The sequence below is a fragment of the Panulirus ornatus genome, chromosome 46 (assembly GCF_036320965.1).
Source record: "Panulirus ornatus isolate Po-2019 chromosome 46, ASM3632096v1, whole genome shotgun sequence".
NCBI lineage: Eukaryota > Metazoa > Arthropoda > Malacostraca > Decapoda > Palinuridae > Panulirus > Panulirus ornatus.
This window is the reverse complement of record NC_092269.1, coordinates 3,046,742-3,064,532: the sequence shown is the minus strand read 5'-3', so window position 1 is coordinate 3,064,532 and position 17,791 is coordinate 3,046,742. Positions and strand designations below refer to the sequence as shown.

General features: G+C 55.5%; 1 protein-coding gene across 1 annotated transcript in view; it reads left to right on the top strand.

The window, feature by feature from the left end:
* Positions 1-7,161: 7,161 nt before the first annotated feature.
* Positions 7,162-17,791, top strand: part of Shc (SHC-adaptor protein) — an 81,800-nt gene continuing 71,170 nt past the window's right edge. Inside the window, exon 1 of the mRNA XM_071688638.1 lies at positions 7,162-9,363. Within this exon, the coding sequence (XP_071544739.1) occupies positions 9,309-9,363 (55 nt within the window). The 5' untranslated portion in view covers positions 7,162-9,308. The remainder of the gene's footprint in view (positions 9,364-17,791) is intronic.

Here is a 17,791-nt window from a genome sequence, read left to right as displayed (position 1 = left end):
AAGCTGTATGAAGCATTGTTGATGTTGTTGTATTTGCCTGTTGTATCGTGGGTGGGGTGGGTGGATCTCCTGTTTATGAACGGGAGGTGGGTGGGTGGATGGGGGGTAGGGGAAGAATATTTATATAAATTATTTAACAGGTCATTACTATTTTTTCTTCACATTTCTTATACATTTTTTTCCCCCTCGACTCGCCTCCGACCCGACGCTGGCCTATATCGACCAGTGAGAGCGCGGGGGTGGGGGAGGGGGGGTGAGGCTTTATACATTTGTGTGGTGGTGTTGTGAATGGCGGGGTTGTATGAGGCACTGGACGAATGAATGAGCTGCCGGATGTCCACACCGAGAGAGAGAGAGAGAGAGAGAGAGAGAGAGAGAGAGAGAGAGAGAGAGAGAGAGAGAGAGAGAGGATCCTTCCTCACGTCTCGGGTTTGACCTATTTCTTGGTAGCGCGTTACCACACCCCCCCCCCCACACACACCCCCATCCTCCTTCCTCCTCCCCCACTACCGTCAGTGGGGGGGGACAGGGGGTCGTCGCCCCCCCACCTAAACTGGGCTGGAATTTGTTACGTCTTACTTTTGTGTGACGCAGTTCTGTGACGCAGTCTCCGTCACGAGCGCGCGCGCGCGTCTGTGTCTGAACATATGGTTTGTTTATATGTTTTTCTCTCTCTGCCTAGATGTATGTTATGTGTGTTTGTGTGAGGGAGGGAGGGAGAGAGAGAGAGAGAGAGAGAGAGAGAGAGAGAGAGAGAGAGAGAGAGAGAGAGAGAGAGAGTGGGAGGAGCTGGCTGCCACTATTGACCTGCTCTCCCGGCAGTGTGTGGGTGGGAGGATATCCCATGTCAGGTGTGTGTGTGTGTGTGTGTGTGCTTCCCCCCCTCCCCCCCGGCCCCCTGCCCCGGCTGCCTTGATCCAACACCCCCCCTCCCCTCCCTCCCTCCCCCTTTCCCCCCTTCCTCCCCTCCCCCACCTCCTTCCTTCATCTCCTCCCCCCCCCCCCCATCGCCACACAGGCCGGAACTAGCGATCAGTTGCCGTTTTTTTTTTTTTTTTGGATGATATTTTTCCTCTCAAGATAACGCGTGATATCGAGTGTTATGGTTCGTGGTGGGGGGTAGGGGGGCCCCACCATCCCCCCCCTCCTACCGGGGCTGGTGTGATCACTTGTTATTATTAGTCCCCCCTCCCCCCTTCTCCCTCTCCAAGACCCCCCTCCTCCCCTCGCTCCCCCCACGTACCCCCTCCTCCCTCCCTCTCCAGCCTGATGAATGAAGGGGACATGAATGTGTACAAGATTGTGTGAATGAACGCCGTAGAGAATGAATGGCCAGACAGGTCGGTGTTCCCGCCGCCATATGTGTGTGTGTGTGTGTGTGTGTGTGTGTGTGTGTGTGTGTGTGTTGGGGTGGGTATAGGGGGGGGGGGTGGCTTATGGATGGCTACAGGTGTAGAGGTTTTCATGAGTCATGTCGTGGGACCAATGTGCCGGCCCCCCTCTGGGTGCAGGTGGTGTGGTGAGCCACAGTGTGGTACGCACCTGTGACGGTACGTGACCAGGTGGACCACTGGTCTCTCTCTCTCTCTCTCTCTCTCTCTCTCTCTCTCTCTCTCTCTCTCTCTCTCTCTCTCTCTCTTTCTCTCTATCTATCTATCTATCTATCTATCTATCGATCGATCGATCTATATCTGTTTATCTATCTCCCTATATCTATCCATCTGTTTGTGGGCATTTGACAGGATAGAGGCACTTGACAGGCTTAGCTGATTTGACGTAAGCGCTTAACAAAGATCGTTGACAGTCACTTGACAAGGGGGAAGGTTAGGGGGGGAGAGGTCCCCCGATACAAGCGCTTGACAAGGGCACGTCGAGTCACCAGGTGTGAGCCCCCAGCTGGGGGTTAAGAACCAGGTGTGAGCCCCCAGCTAGGGTAAGAACCAGGTGTGAGCCCCCAGCTGGGGTAAGAACCAGGTGTGAGCCCCCAGCTGGGGTAAGAACCAGGTGTGAGCCCCTAGCTGGGGTAAGAACCAGGTGTGAGCCCCCAGCTGGGGGTTAAGAACTAAGTGTGAGCCCCCAGCTGGGGTAAGAACCAGGTGTAAGTCCCCAGCTGGGAGGGTCAGTTGTAAGTCCCCAAGTGGTAGGGGGAGGGGGGGGGAGATTGGAGGGAATGTCACCCGTACGCCACGTATACACGCAAGCCCTGCTGGTGGTCGGGGAGGAGGTTGAAAATAAGGTAGATCTAGGAAGGGATTCATGGTTTTTGAAGTGATAGAAGACGGCGTTATGCCGCGATGGTTGGAAGGAATAGGACCAGCAGCCCCCCCCCCCCCTTTCTCCGGGATATGGGTGGAGGGTGGGGAATGAACTTCCGTATGCTCCCTAGATTCTAGGACCCGAAAGGATAGTATTTCTTCATGGTGCAGGTGCGTGATTAGATATATAAGCAAGCACACAGGTGCAGTAGAGTTGGAGGAATAGACGAGCAAGCACAGGTGCTACAGTAGGAAATATAGACGAGCAAGCACAGGTGCTACAGTAGGAAATATAGACGAGCAAGCACAGGTGCTACAGTAGGAAATATAGACGAGCAAGCACAGGTGCTACAGTAGGAAATATAGACGAGCAAGCACAGGTGCTACAGTAGGAAATATAGACGAGCAAGCACAGGTGCTACAGTAGGAAATATAGACGAGCAAGCACAGGTGCTACAGTAGGAAATATAGACGAGCAAGCACAGGTGTTACAGTAGGAAATATAGACGAGCAAGCACAGGTGCTACAGTAGGAAATATAGACGAGCAAGCACAGGTGCAGCCCATTTGGAAACTGCTTCTTGACACGACAGGTGATGGTTCCTTCCACGTCCGCGTGACCTGCTGTTCTATGGGAGAGGACCACCGGAGGTCTTCGTGGGAGCAAGAAGCGAAAGACCTTGAGAGCAATGTGAGTAGTCTTGAAGAGTTCGTGGTGTGAGGCGAGCGCGGCGGGGTGTCGCGGTGGTTCCAGCAGGCGCAAAAAGAGTTCCAGAATTTCTCATTAGGTGTTGACGCTCTGGAAGACGGACTCACACCCACGTTCTGGCTACACCTGTGGCCTGTGTTTACGTGGCAGCTACACTACGAGTTGGGGAGGGGGTGGGGCCCCGCACGCCACGGCCGCTACCTCTCTACCTCCTAATAATACACGTTAGCTTAATCATAAGAGCGGAAGCACCCTTCCCCCCTCCCCCTCAACTCCTCCTGCCTCTCCCATCTTCTGCCCCCTCCCCAGCCCCATCCACCGTCTTGACACCCCCCCTTCCTCCCCCTACCCTATCTACCGTCTTGCGCAGCGCCCCCCCCCCCACCCCATCCACCATCCTACCCCGATCCCCGATTTAATTATAAATGGACGTGGTGGGTGGAAGTTAGGGCGTAATTGCTGCCATGGGGGAGGAGGGAGTGGGGAGCTTTGCTGTGGGCGGGCGAGGCTTACTGTAGGGGACGTGGGTGGTGGCAGGATAGTGTCAAAGGAAGGCGTAGATCTTCAAAGGGGAGAGGCGAGAGGGGTAAGGGGTTGCTCACAGACAGAGGTCGAGGTGAGTGGTTCATGGGGAGCTCATTGACCTGGGTCATGGGGATTGTTGTCAAGGTCACTGGGGCTCACGCCTTAGATCAGCCGCCCCTGATAACAGTATCAGGTCCTGGGGTTGGGGGAGAGGGGAGGGGAGGCAGCCAGAACGCACCCCACCAACCCTACGCACCAAGAGGTCAGACTGGATACAGTAGAGTGCGTGAGGGACAGCAGCTCTGGGGGTGGGGGACAACATGGGGCACCGACGCACCCCTCCTCCTTCGACTCTGCCAACATTGGTGTCTGTTTTTGCCGGCCACACTTGAATTCACGTATTTACGCCCTTACGCCTGTGTGTGTGTGTGTGTGTGTCCGGGTGCATTGTGTCCGCAGCAAGCTACTTTTAGGCAGGTGATCCTGGCCAAGTCCGTTTTTCAGTGTGCGGGTTTGGACGGGGACCTTAAACACCAGAGTCTGTTGTTGCCTGACACGCACCTGTGTGTGTGTGTGTGTGTGTGTGTGTGTGTGTGTGTGTGTGTGTGTGTGTGGAGGGTTGAGAGAATAGTGACGTCACGGCTATGGTTGCGTTAAAGATGGTTGTGGAGCTGGGTGGTTGGAGGCCGCAGACTTCGGTTGAGAAGTACCAATACCCATCGGTCTCTCTCTCTCTCTCTCTCTCTCTCTCTCTCTCTCTCTCTCTCTCTCTCTCTCTCTCTCTCTCTCTCTCATACACAGGCGCACCTCTGCAGGACTCCGTCTTCATCTGCAAATGGATTTGGAGAAAGACGATGTCTAAGTTCAAGGGGAAAGTAAAGAGGGTAGGGGGAATGCATTAGCTTGCAAGGGGACCTAAACAAAATCCAAAGTTGGTCTTGATACATGATTGATGAGATGCAACCCCGAAAACTAGAATGTTTTTTTTTTCGAAAACTTGTCGGAAAGGATGTTAAGGAAATACTTTTACAGTGAAATTGTGGTGGATGAATGGAATAAACTCAGATAAAATTGTGAATGTTGACTGTATACAGAAATGTCGAAAACTTGTATGATATGGGTTGTTTAAGAGATGAGGCCTCCATGAGTGTAGAACTCCCTCTCTGAGCCTAAGCGGCAAGGAACAGGCGAAGAAAACAGGGAAAATTTCTGATAGGTGTTTAATCCTGCTGGGTCACAGATATCGATAATGTCCTATAGGACCCAGTCTTAGGGCCTACGCTGTTTCTCGTATACCTCAGAATGGAAATTTCATCTGAATAAGCTTGTAGATGGTCGTGAAATGAAGATAGATTCATAACGAACGTACAGCGAAAGACTTGCGTCCTGAAATACACAATTAATGAAATGCAACCCAGATGGCACATGGGCTGAAAATGAAACTCTTCCTGCAAGGAAACAATTAATTACTGGACGCTCTACCAAGACCCCCTTATCAGAAGACCACATCTGGCAGGATTATTAAAGAAGTTAATCATGACTTGGTGGACGTCAAGTTCGCCCTTAAAAGCACATGGACAGGATGTTGAAAAAAAAAGGACTATTGCCTGAAATTAGACCTAGTGTACAGCATGCATGCGGTAGTGTGAGGAGTATGGCACTTTATTGATTCACGGATTAGAGCAGTATGGAAATGAGCAAGCCGCACTCATCCGCCGTGCATTGAGGTGGCTTCCCCACGGGTAAGAGACGTGACTTTAGGATGTATGCCGTTGGACGGGAGCGATGTCTTGCCTCCCGCCGCCGGACGCAAGATGGCTGAGCGGGACAACGAGCCGGAAGCAACCTCACTACTCCCCCCGGCTGGTGGGATGACACACATCTCTCTGTCTCTGTCTCTCTCTCTCTCTCACTCACTCACTATCTCCCTCCCCCCCACGGAAGCCATGCCTCACAGAACTGTCAAGAAAGAATATATCCGACATCCAGACAATTTTCGTATACAAACGATCATGTTTTAATTGATGGATTTCCTTGAGAGAATGTCCCCTCAGGGGAGGAGTCAACGTATGTACGTACTTATCATCATTATCTTTTTGTTATCATCTCTTGATATGCATCAGTCTTCATTATCGAGTTTTTTCCCCCCTCCTTGTTACGTAACTGTATCGCGTGGTTATCGCAATGGCAACCTTGAGGTAGAGTAGCGAGGTGATAAGGGGTGTGCGAGTCACTGGTTCGGCAAAGGAAACCAGATGTGAATAATATCTCCCCCTTGGCTGTAATTACTTCCCGTGCCTAGTAATTACTTGGCTAGGCCTCGGTACATGCGGGAGTCACCCATGGGGCCCGTATTAATGGCTTCGTCGTGAGGGGGAACCAGTGGCTCATTTTGGCTTCATTCAATAGTCCTCTGTTGTCCAGATGGGAACAGAATCTCCTCATATGTTACGATGGCTCAAAGGTGGGTAACAGAAGTCTGTCAAGGGCGTTCTTGGACATGTATATGTACATGGGTAAGTTTCCCCCCCTCCCTGTCCGGCCGCTTCGGAGGGCTTTGGTAAAAAGGGCGGGAGTTTCCACGGGCGGGTGTTGCAAGGTTGCAAGCCAAGCCGACCCGACTCTCCATCGCCAGGGGCGTCAGTACTGACTGGCCGGTCGGTTGGGAGTGAGGAATGCATGGTCTGGTGGAAGAGGTGACTGCTTTACTTCCCCAGCACAGTAGCGCACCCAGTGAATGACGTGTGGGTGAATGAAAAGCCGCGCATGCGTACCGAACATTCCTCCTCCTCCACCTCACCCCCCACCACCACCACCACCACTAGGCTGAATGTGGCCAAAGTTATTTGAATGAGCCTGGCCAAGCTTGACTCACGCTCCGCGGGAGGTAACCTCGCTGGGTGTTTGTCCGCGTGTGTCTTGGGGAATATGTAGAGCGGAGAGGCCAAGGGAAAATTAAAAAAGAGCGGCCGGAGAGAAGCAAATTATGAATGGAGGTGCGAGTGTGTGTGTGTGTGTGTGTTTGTCTGTGTGTGAGTGCGTCAGTACGTGCGTTTCCGAGGCAAGAATGTGTGTGGTGGGTGCGTGGTAGACAGGCGTTGCCGACTCTTCGACATTATTTCTATACCATTAATTATAATCGCTGTCTTTTTCATAGTTATGTACTGTAGAGAGGGGACATTGGTTCGTGTTTAGTTTTAGAACGGAAGGTTTGTGTAATTAGAGGAAAAATTTGGCTTAAAAATCGGTCTTGGGTTTATGTGTTGAGATATCTGGCAGCTTAATGTTCGGCGAGAGTTGACAGGTGTAACCATTTGCGCGGATTATTGATTTGTTAAGATATATAATATTTTTTCTTATCGAATTGTAGGTGATGTGGCAGTGAATAATCGTAACTTCTGATAATGCACATTTTATTATTATTAATTATAATCGTCGTAACCATGACAAAACAAGTATTGGCATCTGCGCCGGGCGGTGAGTTGCCAAATGACGACAAATGTATGACTGCTGCGCGATTCGCAAGGTTGATTGATTCGGAAAGTCTTAAATTAGTTCGTCAGCGATTTAACGTGTCTTGATTTTCGTGTGTGCGTAATATGTTGTGTGGTATGGTTAGCGACGGTGGTTGTTTGTGGTAGGCGACTTGTTGGTGGTGGGAGGTATGTGTGTTGGTGGGGGGGAGGGGGGAGTGTTGGAGGACCGCCTCCGTCTGGGGGGCGTCAGTGGAGGTGAGGCCGTTGTGGTGATCGTGTTGAGTGTGTGTGTGTGTGTGTGTGTGTGTCTACCAGCCCGAAGCCACCTAGCCAGCCAGGCAGCCAGCCAGTCAGCCTCCTGCCTGTCTGTCTGCCAGCCAGCCAGCCTACCAGCGCCGCCAGGAGCCATGTAGAGCGGCCAGCCCCTGCCACAACAGCAGTCACAGCCGGGGCAGCAGCAGCCAGCCATCACACGTGTACTCTAGTCATCTCGCCCCGCTAGACTCCACTGCTCCTCCTGCCCACCACCATCCTACCACCTGTCTCTACCACTCCTACCACCAGCCAACCACACACGCGCGCACACCACCACTTACTTGGTTGTTCGTTAGCAACGCCATTCGCCCTGTACAGTGTAACGAGCCCAGTGATTTAGAAATGATCGGAAACGACCCCCTACGACATGTTTGGTGCTGAGTGATTTGACCTGAAATTATTTTCATTCATTAGAAAGAGAAAGGAAAAATGTAAACGCCAGTTTGATGTTATGATTTTCACGTGAGTGTAAGGGAAGGGGAAAAGTTGCGAGTGTGTGTGTTTGTGTGTGTGTGTGGGTAGGTTCAGCAGAGTCTGCTCCAAGCTATATATGGAAAATTTATAGCTTCATAATGTAGATCGGGAGCGAGAGGACCCGTGTAGAGTGGGTGGGTTATCTGCGGCCCAAGCGTCGCGTCGGTGTTGAGGCCGAGGGAGTGTACACAGAACACTCTGCAGGAGAGATACGAGAGAGAGAGACAGACAGACAGACGAGACTTGCCCGTGCTGTGTGAGAGCAGATAACGGCGGACGCCCCTCTGCTGTGTGCTGCGGGAGGCTCACCTCCTGTGACCTTCTCTCCCCCACCCCCTTCCTCCTCCTCCTCCACCCCCCTGCCCCACCCCGCCGGCTGTGGGGGGGCCCCCCGCTCGCCCTCCCTCCTTCCTCTCTACATCCGCCTTATCATCTTCCTCCATCTGTGAGCAGCTGGCGGCGCCCTTGCCTTCGCCGCCCACCGGAGGCAGCAGCCCTCCTCCTCCTCCTTCTCGTCCTCCTGCCCGGCTCCCCCGCCGCCCCCTCAAGGTCGTCCACACCTGACCTGGCCCCTCTCCTCCCCCCCTCACCCGCACCCGGGTCACGGGAGGTCACCACCACCCGGCGTGGCAGGGAGAGGTGCAGGTGTTGGGTGGGATGAGCGAGTGTGAGGTGAGAGAGTGAGGGGAGAGAGAGGGAGGGCGGTGAGAGGCACCAACAAGGAGAACCCACCACCACCACCACCAGCAGGAGGAGGACACGGGTGTGCTCAGGGGGCCTCGCCCCTGGCACCAGGCCAGTTCCCTCGGCTTATGCCGCACGGGCTCGGGGACTCCTCACCGTCACACTCATCATCAACAACCGTGAGTGGCACTCCAAGCCCCTGCTCCCTGCCTCGACCCAGGACGCCACCCCTGCCCCAGCAGGTCACTGTCGTCTGTACCCCATCTACAGTCCACCCCTCCCCCCCAGTTCGCGCCCAGACAGTCACCCTCGTCGGCCGGTGATGTGCCCGCCGTGGATAGGCGTCCGACTCGACTAGGGTGACAAGGGCCTTACCATTGGGCAGCCCTTCGCCGCCGCCGCCGAGGGCGTTAGAGACGCGATGGCCCCAGCGTCCATGTGTCGGCTGGCCTGGCGGAGGTAACATAGACCCGTGACCTTGACCCGATGGTTCACGTTTAGACCACTAAGACCGCGAGCCAGGTACTCCAGTGGTACCTTCTCCATAATGTACGTGGGGATCATGTCTCTCAGAAGACCAGGGGAACTACCCTACATGGGAGGCACGCCCCCTCAGTTCTATACGTGGTGAAATACACTCGATAAATTCTATAGATGTAAGTGGATAGAACATACGAGTGAAGTTGTGTGTAGAATTGTAAAAAAAAAGAAGTAAAATTTGAGAATCCGAGATCTTGAGAGTGTGTGGGCCAGTGAGTGTGTTGGGAGGGTGTGCAGCACTTAGAGTGCGTGCCTGAGGTGGTGGTATACCTGCTGTGCCGCCCCACACTCACCCTCAGGAGCATGTGACCCCTCAAGGGAGCCGGCCACCATGTTCTCCCTGAGGCCATACCGCTCCCTTAGGGATGATGACGACGCTGTCACCGGTAAGACAATCCAGGCTTGCCTCACCCTGCCTCCCTTGCTTCACCCTGCCATCACCCGGCTTCCCTTGCTTCACCCTGCCATCACCCTGCTACTCATGCTTCACCCTGCTTCTCATGCTTCACCCTGCCATCACCCTGCTACTCATGCTTCACCGTGCTTTTTTTTTTTGCCTCACCCTGCTATTCCTGCTTCTCTTGCCTCACCCTGTCATCATCCAGCTTCTCTTGCTTGACCATACTTCCCATGCTTCACCCTGTGCACACCTTACGTCTCTTGCTTCACCCTGGGTACGCCCTGCATCTCTTGCTTCACCCTATGGACGCCCTGCATCTCTTACTTCACCCTGTGAAGAAACGTGTGCATCGCTTGCTTCACCCTGTGGGCACACGTGTGCACCACTTCCTTCACCCTTTGGGTACACGTGTGCACCGCTTGCTTCACCGTGGACACACGTGTGCGCTGCTTGCTTCACCCTGTGGATACACGTGTGCACCGCTTGCTACACCCTGTGGACACACGCGTACACCGCTTGCTTCACCCTGTGGACTCACCTGTGCACCGCTTGCTTCACCCTGTGGACTCGCCTGTGCACCGCTTGCTTCACCCTGTGGACTCACTTGCGCACCTCTTGCTTCACCCTGTGGGCACATGTACACCGCTTGCTTCACCCTGTGGACTCACCTGTGCACAGCTTGCTTCACCTGTGGGTACACGTGTGCACCGCTTGCTTCACCCTGTGGACACACGTGTACACCGCTTGCTTCACCCTGTAGACTCGCCTGTGCACCACTTGCTTCACCCTGTGGACACACGTGTACAACGCTTGCTTCACCCTGTGGACACACGTGTACACCGCTTGCTTCACCCGCCTGAGGACATGTTATGGAACAGCCATCTACTCTTGCTTCACACACACCCTTTCACCCTTCTGTTGCCTCACCCTAGACACACACACACACACACACACACACACACACACACACACACACCTCTTGCTTCGCGCTTCAGACAACCATATTGCTGTTTTTTTTTCAGGATGTATGACATTTAAAGTTAGTTTAAAGGTAAACCCTGTTTAAAGGTAGACCTCTTTAAAGGTAAACGTCTTTAAAGGTAAACCCTCTTCTCCCTTTAAAGGTAAACCTTCTCCCTTTAAAGGTAAAACCCTCTTCTCTCCCTTTAAAGTACTGTGTTGCTGCTTTAAAGGCAGGGAGAGGCCTTTCTTTAAACCTAGGAATGGAGGCGTGTGTCAGTTTTTTGTTATATGTGTGGATTTATTTGTTCGTGTTTCCAGAATATGATGTGGGTGTGTGGGGGGGGGGGGGGAGACAGACTCTGTCGCTGGACGTGTATGGGTCGAGTACCAAATATACGCTCAGGAGTTACAGAATAAATTGACCGGGGGGGGGGGATATAATGAATGCATTTTTTGGTCATGCACGACAGTATCGCTCGTTGATAAGACGGTTCGACCCTCGAGCATGACGGTACGACCCTTGACCACGACGGTACGACCTCAGGGATGACCGTTGACCTGACCAAGGCCGTCGTCATACCCAAGGGTCGTGCCGTTGTAGCCAGATAGTTTCAGCAGTCGTCCACAAGGGTCGTTATCCACAGAGAGTTGCCATGGTAGGCCACAGGGGGGGGGGTCGTTAGCCGTCGTAACCAAAGGGGTGCGACGTCGCCATCGTAGAGGGGAGGGAGGAGGGGAGGTTGTGTGGGGTGTCAGGAAAAGTTATAACCACCATAGCAGCGCCTAAGCTCCCCGGCCGGGGAGATGGTGGGGAGAATATGTGAGCAAGATGTCGGTAACCAAATGTTGTAGTCCCTCGCTGAGAAATGGGAAGACGTGGGGCGTTGCGACCCGACATGCGTCAGGCGAGAGGATGGTTTGCGGTCGTAAAATGGTTCGTAATTAGCCGTCTGGCATTTCCAATCGTGGGGGAGGGAAGGAGGGGGGGGGGGCCTTTGTTGATGGTGAAAATGGTTTTTTGGGGGGGAGTTCGAGGCATTTCCAAAGACAGGCCATTTCACTGGGAGGACAAGCGGTCGAAATCTTAGACATTTTTCTTTTCTTTTTTTCGTTTAAGGAGGTTGAGGGAACAGTGATGAAAGAAAATGGAATGTTGTGGGTGGTGGTGATAATAGTATGTCAAGAAGTGACAAACGTTTGGGAAATGTTTGAAATGCCACAGACGGAAGCGGGTGTGGCTCGTGGTGAAGATAGGGGAGGGTAACAGCCGGATGGTGGGTGGATGGATAGATGGCGGCTAGAGGGAGGATCGCTAGGATAGCGCAGCAGAGGATGTAGGGATGTTGTAGGTGAGGAGAGGACGGGCTAGGCAGGCCTGAGGCTTGACCCAGCCTGTAGCACGAATTTCTGGCCTTTAATACGTATCTCTGGCCAATAACACAGACCCCCTTCCCTCCCTCCCTCACGAAGAGTCATACGTTCTGGCTTATACGTCGAGATCGTCGTTTTCCAATGGTCGTACCATCGTATTTAAGGGTGGTACCGTCGTGCTCAAGGGTCGTACCACCGTCGTGCTCGAGGGTCGTACCACCGTCGTGCTCAAGGGTCGTACCACCGTCGTGCTCGAGGGTCGTACCACCGTCGTGCTCAAGGGTCGTACCACCGTCGTGCTCGAGGTCGTACCACCGTCGTGCTCAAGGGTTCGTACCGTCGTGCTCAAGGGTCGTAACGTCGTGCTCAAGGGTTCGTACCGTCGTGCTCAAGGGTCGTAACGTCATGCTCAAGGGTTCGTACCGTCGTGCTCAAGGGTCGTACCACCGTCGTGCTCAAGGGTCGTACCGTCGTGCTCAAGGGTTCGTACCGTCGTGCTCAAGGGTTCGTACCGTCGTGCTCAAGGGTCGTACCGTCGTGCTCAAGGGTCGTACCTTCGTGCTCAAGGGTCGTACCACCGTCGTGCTCAAGGGTCGTACCGTCGTGCTCAAGGGTCGTACCGTCGTGCTCAAGGGTCGTACCGTCGTGCTCAGGGGTCGTACCACCGTCGTGCTCGAGGTCGTACCACCGTCGTGCTCAAGGGTCGTACCACCGTCGTGCTCAGGGGTCGTACCGTCGTGCTCAAGGGTCGTACCACCGTCGTGCTCAAGGGTTCGTACCGTCGTGCTCAAGGGTCGTACCACCGTCGTGCTCAAGGGTCGTACCACCGTCGTGCTCGAGGGTCGTACCACCGTCGTGCTCAAGGGTTCGTACCGTCGTGCTCAAGGGTCGTAGCACCGTCGTGCTCGAGGGTCGTACCACCGTCGTGCTCAAGGGTCGTACCGTCGTGCTCAAGGGTCGTACCGTCGTGCTCAAGGGTCGTACCACCGTCGTGCTCAGGGGTCGTACCACCGTCGTGCTCAGGGGTCGTACCACCGTCGTGCTCGAGGTCGTACCACCGTCGTGCTCAAGGGTCGTAGCACCGTCGTGCTCGAGGGTCGTACCACCGTCGTGCTCAAGGGTCGTACCGTCGTGCTCAAGGGTCGTACCACCGTCGTGCTCGAGGTCGTACCACCGTCGTGCTCAAGGGTCGTACCGTCGTGCTCAAGGGTTCGTACCGTCGTGCTCAAGGGTCGTACCACCGTCGTGCTCAAGGGTTCGTACCGTCGCCATGCTCAAGGGTCGTACCGTCGCCATGCTCAAGGGTCGTACCACCGTCGTGCTCAAGGGTCGTAGCACCGTCGTGCTCGAGGTCGTACCACCGTCGTGCTCGAGGGTCGTACCACCGTCGTGCTCAAGGGTCGTAGCACCGTCGTGCTCGAGGGTCGTACCACCGTCGTGCTCGAGGGTCGTACCACCGTCGTGCTCGAGGGTCGTACCACCGTCGTGCTCAAGGGTCGTACCGTCGTGCTCAAGGGTCGTACCGTCGTGCTCAAGGGTCGTACCACCGTCGTGCTCAAGGGTTCGTACCGTCGTGCTCAAGGGTCGTAGCACCGTCGTGCTCGAGGGTCGTACCACCGTCGTGCTCAAGGGTCGTACCGTCGTGCTCAAGGGTCGTAGCACCGTCGTGCTCGAGGTCGTACCACCGTCGTGCTCAAGGGTCGTACCTTCGTGCTCAAGGGTCGTACCTTCGTGCTCAAGGGTCGTACCACCGTCGTGCTCAAGGGTCGTAGCACCGTCGTGCTCGAGGTCGTACCACCGTCGTGCTCAAGGGTCGTACCGTCGTGCTCAAGGGTCGTACCACCGTCGTGCTCAAGGGTCGTACCGTCGTGCTCAAGGGTCGTACCGTCGTGCTCAAGGGTCGTACCACCGTCGTGCTCGAGGGTCGTACCACCGTCGTGCTCGAGGTCGTACCACCGTCGTGCTCAAGGGTCGTACCGTCGTGCTCAAGGGTCGTACCACCGTCGTGCTCGAGGTCGTACCACCGTCGTGCTCGAGGGTCGTACCACCGTCGTGCTCAAGGGTCGTACCGTCGTGCTCAAGGGTCGTAGCACCGTCGTGCTCGAGGTCGTACCACCGTCGTGCTCAAGGGTCGTACCGTCGTCGTGCTCAAGGGTCGTACCACCGTCGTGCTCAAGGGTCGTACCACCGTCGTGCTCGAGGGTCGTACCACCGTCGTGCTCAAGGGTTCGTACCGTCGTGCTCAAGGGTCGTACCACCGTCGTGCTCGAGGTCGTACCACCGTCGTGCTCAAGGGTCGTACCTTCGTGCTCAAGGGTCGTACCGTCGTGCTCAAGGGTCGTAGCACCGTCGTGCTCGAGGTCGTACCACCGTCGTGCTCAAGGGTCGTACCGTCGTGCTCAAGGGTCGTACCGTCGTGCTCAAGGGTCGTACCACCGTCGTGCTCGAGGTCGTACCACCGTCGTGCTCAAGGGTCGTACCGTCGTGCTCAAGGGTCGTACCGTCGTGCTCAAGGGTCGTACCGTCGTGCTCAAGGGTTCGTACCGTCGTGCTCAAGGGTCGTACCACCGTCGTGCTCAAGGGTCGTACCACCGTCGTGCTCGAGGTCGTACCACCGTCGTGCTCAAGGGTCGTACCTTCGTGCTCAAGGGTCGTACCGTCGTGCTCAAGGGTTCGTACCGTCGTGCTCAAGGGTCGTACCGTCGTGCTCAAGGGTCGTACCACCGTCGTGCTCGAGGGTCGTACCACCGTCGTGCTCGAGGTCGTACCACCGTCGTGCTCAAGGGTCGTACCTTCGTGCTCAAGGGTCGTACCACCGTCGTGCTCGAGGTCGTACCACCGTCGTGCTCGAGGTCGTACCACCGTCGTGCTCAAGGGTTCGTACCGTCGTGCTCAAGGGTTCGTACCGTCGTGCTCAAGGGTCGTAGCACCGTCGTGCTCGAGGGTCGTACCACCGTCGTGCTCGAGGTCGTACCACCGTCGTGCTCAAGGGTCGTACCGTCGTGCTCAAGGGTTCGTACCGTCGTGCTCAAGGGTCGTACCACCGTCGTGCTCAAGGGTCGTACCACCGTCGTGCTCGAGGTCGTACCACCGTCGTGCTCGAGGGTCGTACCACCGTCGTGCTCAAGGGTCGTAGCACCGTCGTGCTCGAGGTCGTACCACCGTCGTGCTCGAGGGTCGTACCACCGTCGTGCTCAAGGGTCGTACCACCGTCGTGCTCAAGGGTCGTACCGTCGTGCTCAAGGGTCGTACCACCGTCGTGCTCAAGGGTTCGTACCGTCGTGCTCAAGGGTTCGTACCGTCGTGCTCAAGGGTCGTACCGTCGTGCTCAAGGGTCGTACCACCGTCGTGCTCGAGGGTCGTACCACCGTCGTGCTCGAGGTCGTACCACCGTCGTGCTCGAGGGTCGTACCACCGTCGTGCTCGAGGGTCGTACCACCGTCGTGCTCGAGGGTCGTACCACCGTCGTGCTCGAGGGTCGTACCACCGTCGTGCTCAAGGGTCGTACCGTCGTGCTCAAGGGTTCGTACCGTCGTGCTCAAGGGTCGTACCGTCGTGCTCGAGGGTCGTACCACCGTCGTGCTCAAGGGTCGTACCACCGTCGTGCTCGAGGTCGTACCACCGTCGTGCTCGAGGTCGTACCACCGTCGTGCTCAAGGGTCGTAGCACCGTCGTGCTCGAGGGTCGTACCACCGTCGTGCTCAAGGGTCGTACCGTCGTGCTCAAGGGTCGTACCACCGTCGTGCTCAAGGGTCGTACCTTCGTGCTCAAGGGTCGTACCGTCGTGCTCAAGGGTCGTAGCACCGTCGTGCTCGAGGTCGTACCACCGTCGTGCTCGAGGGTCGTACCACCGTCGTGCTCGAGGTCGTACCACCGTCGTGCTCGAGGTCGTACCACCGTCGTGCTCGAGGTCGTACCACCGTCGTGCTCGAGGTCGTACCACCGTCGTGCTCGAGGTCGTACCACCGTCGTGCTCAAGGGTCGTACCGTCGTGCTCAAGGGTCGTACCGTCGTGCTCAAGGGTCGTACCACCGTCGTGCTCGAGGTCGTACCACCGTCGTGCTCAAGGGTTCGTACCGTCGTGCTCAAGGGTCGTACCGTCGTGCTCAAGGGTCGTAGCACCGTCGTGCTCGAGGTCGTACCACCGTCGTGCTCAAGGGTCGTACCTTCGTGCTCAAGGGTCGTACCGTCGTGCTCAAGGGTCGTACCTTCGTGCTCAAGGGTCGTACCACCGTCGTGCTCAAGGGTCGTACCGTCGTGCTCAAGGGTCGTACCGTCGTGCTCAAGGGTCGTACCACCGTCGTGCTCGAGGGTCGTACCACCGTCGTGCTCGAGGTCGTACCACCGTCGTGCTCGAGGTCGTACCACCGTCGTGCTCGAGGGTCGTACCACCGTCGTGCTCAAGGGTTCGTACCGTCGTGCTCAAGGGTCGTACCACCGTCGTGCTCGAGGGTCGTACCACCGTCGTGCTCGAGGTCGTACCACCGTCGTGCTCGAGGTCGTACCACCGTCGTGCTCAAGGGTCGTAGCACCGTCGTGCTCGAGGTCGTACCACCGTCGTGCTCAAGGGTCGTACCTTCGTGCTCAAGGGTCGTACCACCGTCGTGCTCAAGGGTCGTACCGTCGTGCTCAAGGGTCGTACCGTCGTGCTCAAGGGTCGTACCGTCGTGCTCAAGGGTCGTACCGTCGTGCTCAAGGGTCGTACCCTCGTGCTCAAGGGTCGTACCGTCGTGCTCAAGGGTCGTACCGTCGTGCTTCAGAGGTTAATGTCCAACATTAACTTGGCTCATCAACACCGTCCATTCTCTCGTGTTGGAGACCAGATCTCCTCCACTGTGTTGATGTTCCGTCTTCACTGTTCATTGAAGCATTGTGCATGATGAAGTGTCCAGTCATCACGACAGTCGCAAGAAACGTAAAATCACGAATAATTGAAGATCGACTCTGTGGCTAGAAATACCAAGCGTGTTATTACCACAACTTAATGTCACTCAGAAATTCTCAACACAGAGCCGCGGAATACGCTGTACACACACACACACACACACACACACACACACAGAGAGAGAGAGAGAGAGAGAGAGAGAGAGAGAGAGAGAGAGAGAGAGAGACTAGAAATACACTTAGGGACATAATCATTCATGTGGTGGAGTCTGTAAGGTGAGACATCTTCCTGGTCGCTATACAGTGATGACCTGTGTTGCCAGATGACCTGCGTTGCCCTTAGACACTCCTCCCGTCTCACCACAAGGTCGGTAGTTATTGAGTCGGAGGATAACGAAACAGCCTTTAAAGGCAGGAGTCGGGGCTGTCCATACCCTCCCATACTGGAGGTGAAGGTCTTCGCATCGATCCTCTTGAGTCTAGAACTGTCTTTGATTTTTTCTTTTTTACAGAATTTACTGATAGATTCTGTAAATTTACAGATAGATTTTGTAAATACCTTGATGACCTCGGGGTAGGAAGTGGCCCACGGAGTAGGCCGGGAGGGGCGGCGTCCTTTGCGTCTCCCTCCGTCGGGTATTACTCCTAATGGGGCCCCCACGCCGTAAGGACTCCTCCTGGGGAGGACCCGGGTGTCAGACGGGAACAGAAAACCACACCTGGCCTGAGGTGGTGTCCACACCTGAGGAGATGTCCACCATTACACCGGGCGAGCACCTCAGTGACACATTCTTATATGTCGTGGTGGTGGCAGGGCCAGGTCGGGTGGTGACCTCCTCCCGGGGTCATGGTAAGGCATGATGGGTGGTGACCCCGTTGATGGTAGGGAAGCAGGGGGAGGAGACGACACGTCGTGTTGGTGATGAACCGGGTCACACGGGTGTGGTGGAGTCTCATGTTGTGCAGGAGGGACGTGGAGTTGGGTCTTCCTAACTTGTGGAGGAAGGTGTTAGGGCCATGTTGATACACCAAGTGGCTATATGACACACAAGAGTTAGAACCACCTTGTTGTATTATAGACTAGTGTTAGAAGCACCCTGTTCTATTATAGACCAGTGTTAGAGGCACCCTATTGTATTATAGACCAGTGTTAGAGGCACCCTGTTGTATTATAGACCAGTGTTGGAGACGTGGTT